General features: G+C 40.6%; 1 protein-coding gene across 1 annotated transcript; it reads right to left on the minus strand.

Annotated features, from left to right (window-relative positions):
- Window positions 1-3,511: 3,511 nt before the first annotated feature.
- LOC132339074 (olfactory receptor 9S13-like) lies at window positions 3,512-4,456 on the minus strand. The gene has a single exon (XM_059869113.1). The coding sequence runs from the start codon at window positions 4,451-4,453 to the stop codon at window positions 3,512-3,514; it is 942 nt and encodes a 313-aa protein (XP_059725096.1). The 5' UTR covers window positions 4,454-4,456.
- Between the last annotated feature and the right edge of the window lie 5,370 nt (window positions 4,457-9,826).

Below are 9,826 nucleotides of genomic sequence, written 5' to 3' on the forward strand. Positions count from 1 at the left end.
CCCAGCCGCGCACGGCGCCCCCCAGCGGCGCGGAAGCCCTGAAAGAGCCGGCGCATCCCAGCGCCGGGGCCGTGCTCTGCAGTGGGCGGGGAAGCGGGCCGGAACCGGGCTGGGGTCACGGGGAGCGGCCCGGGGCTGAGGGGACCCTCGGGGACCGCCTGGGGCTGAGGGGACACTCGGGGAGCGGAGCAGAGCGAGGCTGAGGGGACACTCAGGGAACGGCCCGGGGCTGAGGGGACACTCGGGGAGCGGAGCAGAGCGGGGCTGAGGGGACGCTCGGGGAGCGGAGCAGAGCGGGGCTGAGGGGACACTCAGGGAACGGCCCGGGGCTGAGGGGACACTCGGGCTCGGCGCTGAGCAGGGCAGCAGCGGGACACAGCGGCCCGAGGAGTCCGTCAGGGCAATTGATCGTTAAAAGCGCAGGAGTGAATGCCCAGAGAGGCTGTGGCTGCTCCGTCCCTGGCAGTGCCCAAGGCCAGGTTGGACAGGGCTTGAGCAGCCTGGGATAGGGGAAGGTGCCCCTGCCGTGGCAGGGGTGGAACAAGATGAATTTTAGGGCTCATTTCAACCCAGAAGAGCCCAAGACTCTATGATTCTGTTATTCTGTGAAGTGTTTTTAATATTGCTGGTAGAAAACGGAGAATGGTGCAGTTGGGAATTCAGTGGGGGCTGTTCTCATTGACCCTGAGCCTCCCTTCTCTCTGACACCTGCTTATGTCTCTCCTTGGGGTCATGCGAAAAGAAATTCTTTCAAGGATGTGATTCTGTCACTGGGCTTGAAATGTCTCTTCTGAGATGCCATGAAACACACATTGGAGACACAGCCTCCCACCTGCAGGCAGCTGGAGCAGCCTTTGCTTCACGCAGAGTTGCCTGTATTGTCACCTCCTTTAACATGTGTCCTGTGAGGAACAGAGGGTGACAACAGCCTGTAGGCAAGATCTCTACACACTGGTGGCTCTTCTGGAGCAGGAGCCAATGCCAGAGATATTTCTAACTACCTGTCCAGCTTAATCCACCTGTTCATCTATCCTTGTCTGCACATACAGCCATAGCTGTTGCACCACCTGTCCGTCCGTCCGTCCATCCATCCATCCATCCATCCACCATCCATCCATCCATCATCTACCCAATATCCATCATCCATCCATCATCTATCCATCCATCATCCATCCATCATCTATCCATCCATCCATCCATCCATCCATCCATCATCCATCCAATATCCATCCCTCCATCCATCCATCCATCATCCATCCATCCATCCATCCATCCATCATCCATCCATCCATCGATCCATCCATCATCCATCCAATATCCATCCATCCATCCATCCCCCATCCATCCATCATCTATCCATCCATCCATCATCCATCCATCCATCCATCCATCCATCCATCCATCATCCATCCATCCATCCATCCATCCATCCATCCATCCATCATCCATCCATCCATCATCCATCCAATATCCATCCATCCATCCATCCATCCATCCATCCATCCATCATCCATCCAATATCCATCCATCCATCCATCCCCCATCCATCCATCCATCCATCCATCCCTCCATCCATCCATCCATCCATCCATCATCCAATCTCCATCCATCCATCCATCCATCCATCCATCCATCCATCCATCATCCATCCATCCATCCATCCATCCATCCATCCATCCATCATCCATCCATCCATCCATCATCCATCCATCCATCATCCATCCAATATCCATCCCTCCATCCATCCATCCATCATCCATCCATCTCTCCATCCATCATCCATCCAATATCCATCCATCCCTCCATCCATCCATCCATCCATCCATCATCCATCCATCCATCCATCATCCATCCATCCATCATCCATCCAATATCCATCCCTCCATCCATCCATCCATCCATCCATCCATCCATCCATCCATCCATCTCTCCATCCATCATCCATCCATCCATCCATCATCCATCCATCCATCATCCATCCAATATCCATCCCTCCATCCATCCATCCATCCATCCATCCATCCATCCATCCATCCATCCATCTCTCCATCCATCATCCATCCAATATCCATCCATCCCTCCATCCATCCATCCATCCATCCATCCATCCATCCATCCATCCATCCATTTATCATCCATCCATCCATCATCCATCCATCCATCCATCCATCCATCCATCCATCCATCCATCCATCATCCATCCATCCATCCATCCATCCATCCATCCATCCATCCATCCATCCATCCATCCATCCTCCTTCCCCCAGCCCGTCTGTCACTCAGTCATAGAACAATCAAGGTTGGAAAAGACCTCCAGGATTGTTGTGTTTGACTGAACACCACCATGAGCTAAGTCATGGCACCAAGAGCTGTGCCCAGTCTTTTTTTGGGCACTTCCAGGAGTGGTGTCTCCCTTGCTTCGCTGAGCAACCACAGCTCTCCTTATCCCTCTGGCCCCCAGCTCTATGAAAGTGCCATGTCTAGCAGTTAAGAAAAGAAAAAATGGGTTTTCTACAAAGAGCCAGCTTGGAAATTTGGGATTTAAGAGTTATTTGCAGAGGAAATAACTCTTGCTTCACTCTTGTCTGACTTGATTTAGCTGTGGATGTGCAGAGTGAGAATGCCTCCACCTGAACTGGCTGTGTTCCAGTGCACAGAAATAAGTGCCAGAATCTGAGTTTGTGTCCTATTTTACATGCTCAGTACACTTAGGTACCCTTCAAATTGTCCAACCCATAGTGCTAATTATGGCTTTAAAATGCTGGTATCTTTTAAATGGCTGTAAGAGGCCTCTAAATTACAGACCAGGTGTAAATGTCTAATTATGGTTAAATAAAACCTCACTTTCATCTGCTCTAGAAAAGGTATAAAGCTAGCCAGAGAAGAATAAGAAAAAAGAGATACTTTTGTCCACAATAATGGAAAAGAAGGTGTCAGAATTGTGTGTCACTGTGTCAGCCTTTTAACAGATGTGTGGTCTTGGCTTACTTAATTGAACTTAACTTTTAGATTCGTATTTTTATTCTGGTTTTATGTGTAAGCATCAATGACTTGAGTGTAATAGAAGTAACTTATGAAATAATTTCATAGAAATCAAACATATTGTCCATTGAAGGATATCCTATCAAAAATTGTTTCGTTGAAATAACAATTACTAGATTCTCATGGATTTGTTTATATATCCTGCCTTTACTGAAAAAAGAAACACAAAAGACCTGAAAGCAGGTCCTGATGTCCTTTGTTTAACATCCTGTCCTTTATTTTACATTCAGGTCCTGATGTCCTTTGTTTAACATCCTGTCCTTTATTTTACATTCAGGTCCCTGATGTCCTTTATTTTACATCCTCTCCTTTATTTTACATTCAGGTCCTGATGTCCTTTATTTTACATCCTCTCCTTTATTTTACATTCAGGTCCTGATGTTCTTTATTTTACATCTTGTCCTTTATTTTACATTCAGGTCCTGATGTCCTTTATTTTAGAAATTGGACACCGTGCTCATTCTCGACTTCAGGAAAGGTGCATAAAAAACTCTTTCCTTTTTAGCTGTTTTTTCAGAGCCCCTTTTACCTCCCTGTTTCGGAGGGTGTAAATGAAAGGGTTCAGCATGGGAATAACAACAGTGTAGAAGATGGAGAGGGTGTTGCTCTTGCTGGGTGAGGATGCAGCTCCAGGCTGAGCATACATGAAGAACACTGTCCCAAAGAACAAGCAGATTGTCACCATGTGGGAAGAGCAGGTGGAGAAGGCCTTGTGCCTGCTTTCAGCTGAAGGCATTTGGATGATTGTGATGATGATATAACCATAGGAGACAAAAACCACCAGGGCAGTGCCCACAATTATTGGTCCACACACAGCCAGCATTACGAGCTCATTGACCAGGGTGTTGGAGCAGGAGGTGTGGATCACTGCAGCCACTTCACAGAAGAAGTGGTTTATTTCTCTGTGCCCACAGAAAGACAGACTGAAGGTGAAGCCTGTCTGGATGGTGCAGTTGATGCAGCCTGACAGATAAGAGCCCACCACCATGAGCACACAAAACCTTCTGCTCATAATGACCTGGTAGAGCAGTGGGTTGCAGATGGCAGTGAAGCAGTCATAAGCCATCACAGCCAGGAAAAAAGCTTCTGTTGTGCCAAAGAGAGAGAAGAAGAACATCTGTGAAGCACAGCTGGTGTAGGAGATGCTCCTTCTGCCCAGCAAGAATGCCAGAGCTGCCCTGGGAGCGATGACAGAGGAATAACAGATGTCCAAGGCAGCCAGGTTCTCCAGGAAGAAGTACATTGGGGTGTGCAGGCTGGGGTCCATCCTGATGACGAGGATCATGCAGATGTTTCCCACCACAGTGACAAAGTACATTGTGGAGAAGAGAACTGAGAGAAGGACTTGGGATCCTGGGTGGGATTTGAACCCCACCAAAATGAACTCACTCATCCTGGTGTGGTTTTCCATCTTTGCTTTCCAAAAGGAAATTAGGATGCAGTAGATTGCAGATAGTTTGCCTGGAGAAGCAATTGTAGAAGAAGACAATATATGATATCAATATATATATATAAAAATATTATATATATAATAAATATATAAATGATATATGAAACATAAGAAATATGCATGAATAAAATTAATTTTGTTATGAATTATATGTATTAATTATATAAAACAATATAAAATAACATTTTAATACTTAAATATAATAATGTAAATAATATCTATAGTTATAGTTAATATATTTTAATTATATAGTTTATATATAATAATATATATAGTATAATATATATTGTTAATTATATAGTTATATTATAACTATATAATTATGTCTTCTTATAACTATAACTGTATCTTATTTTAATTAATGATATCTAATATTATCTTGATAATGATAATATTAGATATCATTAATAAAATAAGATATAATCTATTAGTATAAGTATTAATAGGGCAAATAAATATTAATATATTAATACAGACAAATATTATGAATACAGTATAATTAATATATAATGTAATGTATGATATGTAATATATAACATAATATATTGATTCTATTATATTTATATTATTATAAAATAATTATTAATGAATACAATTAAATAGAGATATGGAAAAAGTATAAAATTTACTGATATATCATATCTGCAGATTTGTGTCAACTATTACAGTGCAATTTATAAACTAATATTCCTGTAATATTGTCTTCAGTATAAAGAAACATTCTGCATGCAGCTTATCCAGCCTATTTTAATTTAATAAACTTTACAACCAGCTAGAAACAGACATTCCATTCTACAGTTGAATATCTATTTCAGATTTAACTGGCAGGAAAAAAGTCTCATACTATCCCACAAAAGACTGCTTTTTCCTAAATAAAAGAACAAGGAAAGGTGCTCCTTCAGATCATGCAAAACAATTGAAAAATATATGAGCCCAGAAATGTATTCATGTAGATAATTGTTTAAAAAAATTCTAAGTCTATTATTTTAAAAAACCCAATTTTTTTCACATCAGAAAATGAATTTTTTCTTTTATAAAAGCACTTGAAGAAACCCCCTTCAGATGCTGAGGTTTCTGAAATAAATTTTCTCTACTTAAATGTTAATTCACGTAGAATGTTAAAAATTGACTGATTGACAGAATGTTTCAAGTAATTCCTTTCCATTCTATTTAATAATTTTATTTTCATGAGCTAGTTGTCCTCTCACCTAGGCTTGAATATATTCTGTGGGTTGATGCCTACATTAGAATTCAGTGGCCAGAGATAAACACTCCAGCTTTAGAATATTTACTGTGGAAGTATATTTTCATCTACTGTAAAATATGAATCATATTTTAAGATTTTCTGCTTTTCTCCCTTGAAAAGGGAAGTGCAGCAGTTCTGTCTGTGAAAAGGTGGATGTAGATGTAAAAAGCTGAGTGACAGAAATGGTATTTTATTTGGTTTGCTGGCATTTCCATTAGGTAACTTTTCTTAACCAGCATGTACCTAATATTTTAAAAGCATTGAAATAATTTTTAACAAATTCTCCAGCTATCCCTCCAAGGTCCTTGAAATGTAACCTCACCTCTAAGTACATCAGAAGGTTTTTAATATATTTAATCTTTTGTTCTATTTAATCTTTTTTTCTTATTTACCCATGAGCCTTAGGAAAGGGAAATAAATTTGAGGAAAGAATTTCTCTTTGCCCAACCTTGCCCATCAAATATTTTGGTGAGTTTTCCTGGGGATTTTTGTGTGCAGAGAGCTCAGGTTTGGGCAGTCAGGTCAAGTCTCCAGTCAAAGCCTTTTCAAGCTTGTTGTCTGCAGTTTGCACAATTCCTAAAGCTTCCCATATTATCAAAGAGATAAACAGATGCATCCACAGTGTGATCCTTCTAGTCTCACCCTACCTGTCCAAAACAGGGGGGAAACAGTCCCTTAGAAGTAGCTGTCTTTGATAAAAAATTAATAAAGCCAGCCAGAAGAGAATAAGAAAAAAAAGAGATACCTTTGTCCACATTAATGTAAAAGAAAATGTCAAAATCCTGTGTCATGATGGTCAGCCATTTAACAGGTGTGTGGTCTTGGCTTATGTATTTGAATTTATTTTTAAATTCTTATGTTTGTTCTGGTTTTATGTGTAACTGTCAATGATTTAAGTGTAGTAGATGTAAACTTATTAAATAATTTCATAGAAATCAAACATATTGTCCATTGAAGGATATCCTACATTCTATCCAAAATTGAAATAACAATTACTTCTGCTTAATTAAATGGCTTTTAATGAGTGTAACAAAAACTTCAAGCTAAGAATGAAGATGCTGCAGATGGTTTTTTAGCCAGTGAGAGGGGAAGATTTTTGATTCACCTGAGAAGTCTGTGGATCTGTCTCTCCCTTGATTGATCAAACAAAAAGTCTAGAGTGCAGACACATTAAAACTGGCTTCCTGATAATGTACTTAATTTCCAGAAGAACTAAGTGTATACATAAACCCTGATTTCTACATTCTAGATAATGAAAAAAAGAGAAAACAGAAACTTCTAGTCCAGTTCTGTCGCTGCATTTAACAAAGCAAAGCTCAGATTTCACACACCACAGTACACATACCTTGTAACACAGTTACTAAAGCCAGGTTTGGTTTTCTTGGAATTCAGGTTTCTTGAACACATTGCCAAAAAATACTGAACATTTTTTCTACTCAGCTGATTTTTCAGTAGTCTTTTGTAGTCAATACATCACTGCCTTTCCTCTGACTGCTGCTAAGAGCATTCTCCCTAGCATGTTGTTTATATATCCTGTAATAAGTGTACACAAAAACCAGCAGGGATTCAGTTCCAGAGTCCTGGACCTTCACAGCAAACATCTGAAATCTCAAATGAGATATTTTTCCCTTGTGCCATTTTTCTTTGCCTGCAAAAGAAGAAGAATATAAGGAATAGAAGGAATAAAAAAACAAACATAAGCAATAAAGTGTAAAGCTGTTTCTGTGTGTCTTCTACCCCTGCTTTTTTCACTGCTTCTTATGCAGAACCCTTCCTGCCCTTTCTAGATCTTTTTTTCCTGCTAAGCAAAACACTGTGGACCTAATCAAGATCTCATTAACCATTAGAATCTGCTTCCTTCTCTTGTAGTTGAGACAGAGACCACAAAGCAACACACTCCATTTTCAGAAGGCTTCAAACTGTTTTTATTATGGCATGCATGCTTTTTATACATTCTTACAAAGCTCATGATTTACACTTAATTGATTGGTCTCAAAATACAAACAAAGTGCTCATTGGAACAGGCAGTTCAGGTTTCTCTTATTTCTCCTTCTTTCTTTCTTGGTTTCTTTGTCAAGGACCTTGGTAGGAAATTCTTTCAGGGGTGAACATGGATCCTCTGATCAAACTTCTCTCTGGCTCACAGAAGTCACTGCAAAATCTCTTCCAGATTATCAAAATAGAACAGATACCCTTGCCTTCTCCCCAGGCAGTAATGCTTCTCTTCTCTGAACAAAAGCAAGTTTTCACTAAATGTGTTCTCTTCTCTGACTCCAGGAGTGCACTCACCTCTGAAACTCTGAAGTCTGGTTCAGGTGAGGGCCCAGCCTCTAAGGGAACACTGCTCTGGGGTGCAGCAACCCCTCCAGGAAGGGAAAAAGCATCTCACAACTCCTGTTTGCATATCTCACACACCCTAGGACGTGGCTGTTTTTCAAAAACCAAACTTACATTCTTCACAGCACAGGAGTGTCACATTTAGTTACAGCAAAATATATTAAATTTTCTTTGTTCTGGCACGTGGTTTTAAATAAATCTGTATGAAACAGATGTTTCTGTTCTTGATATAATGGCTTCCCAAATTTTATGACTGACAATTGATCAGTGTCTTCTAAACCCAGACTATCTTAGGTTTGCATACATTATCAGCCCCTGGAGGCAGAGAGTGAGATTAAGAGAGAAGGAAAGTTTCTCAAAAGCTGAGATTGGACTTAGTCTTATCTTCTTTACTTGTGGGTAGTGATTTATTTACAGTACTTTAAAAATACATGAATTTGTGAAAGTGTTTATTAGGAGAACTTCCAGAAACAAGCTTAGATGCAAGAGGGAACTTGCACTCTCAAAAGGTTTGTGTCTGTGTCTCTGTTTGTGTAAGACTTTTCTGTGCTCTCTCCTTCCCTGAGGAACCCCTGTTGAATAGGTTATGGATTATTTGTTCCAGGTTATCTAACAATATTATTATTACTGTACACAAACCCCATAATAATTGGATGAGAAGAATTTGAAGGATTTGAGTGTATTTGAAGGATTTTCCTGACATTATTTTAAAACAATCACTTCAGATCAGTGCTTTAAAACCAGTCAATGTGTGTAGCCAAATCACTGCATTAAAGGAACTTCACACCTTGCAAAATTTCAATGAAAAACTCACTAGGGACTACTGAAATGCTGTGGTTTGCACTTTATGTATGAAAAACTGAAATAAGAGAAGAAAAAGGTGGTGGTTGTTGGTGTATCAGTACTTTCATATATTGCAGGAAGAATGAAGCAAGCCCCATGCTGTACTGATTTTGTCTTGGATAGAGTTAAATTACTCCCTTGTAGCTTGCATGGGACTAAATTCTGGATTTATGATGAAAACCATATTGAGGACTCAGGAATGTTTCAGTTGTTGCTGAGCAGTGCTGGCACAGCCTGGGAGGGAGCAGGGAGCTGTGAGGGGACACAGCTGGGACAGCTGACTCCAGCTGTGACACCCAGAGAGACATTCCAGACCATTGGCATCATGCTCAGCAACAAAAACTGCAGGAAAAGGAGAAAGGGATGAACCTTCCAAAGTAACCCTTGGGAGTGACTGTGACAGTGGTCACAGTGGTCCCAGGATGAGGGAAGAGATGAGAATCTTGACTCCATGTTTCAGAAGGCTGATTTATTATTTTATGATATAGATTATATTAAAACTACACTAAAAGAACAGAAGAAAGGATTTCATCAGAAGGCTGGCTAAGAATAGAAAAGGAATGAATAACAAAGGTTTGTCTCTGACCAAAACAGTCGGGACAGCTGGACTGGGATTGGCCATTAATTAGAAACAACCAGATCAGACTAATCCCAGATCCACCTGCTGCATTCCACAGCAGCAGATAAGAATTGTTTACAGTTTGTTCCTGAGGCCTCTCAGCTTCTCAGGAGGGAAAAATCCTAAGGAAAAGATTTTTCATAAACATGTCGGTGACAGGTGTGACCCCCATTTCCTTGGAGATGGCTGAACATAAAAACATATGTTCTAGATAAATCACATATTTATGGGGTGAAAATCCATATCCATGAGCAGTAAATGAGCTGAGGCTAGTTTTCTTAAGTGTCTA

This window comes from Haemorhous mexicanus, chromosome 28, assembly GCF_027477595.1.
Source record: "Haemorhous mexicanus isolate bHaeMex1 chromosome 28, bHaeMex1.pri, whole genome shotgun sequence".
In the NCBI taxonomy this organism is placed as follows: Eukaryota; Metazoa; Chordata; class Aves; order Passeriformes; family Fringillidae; genus Haemorhous; species Haemorhous mexicanus.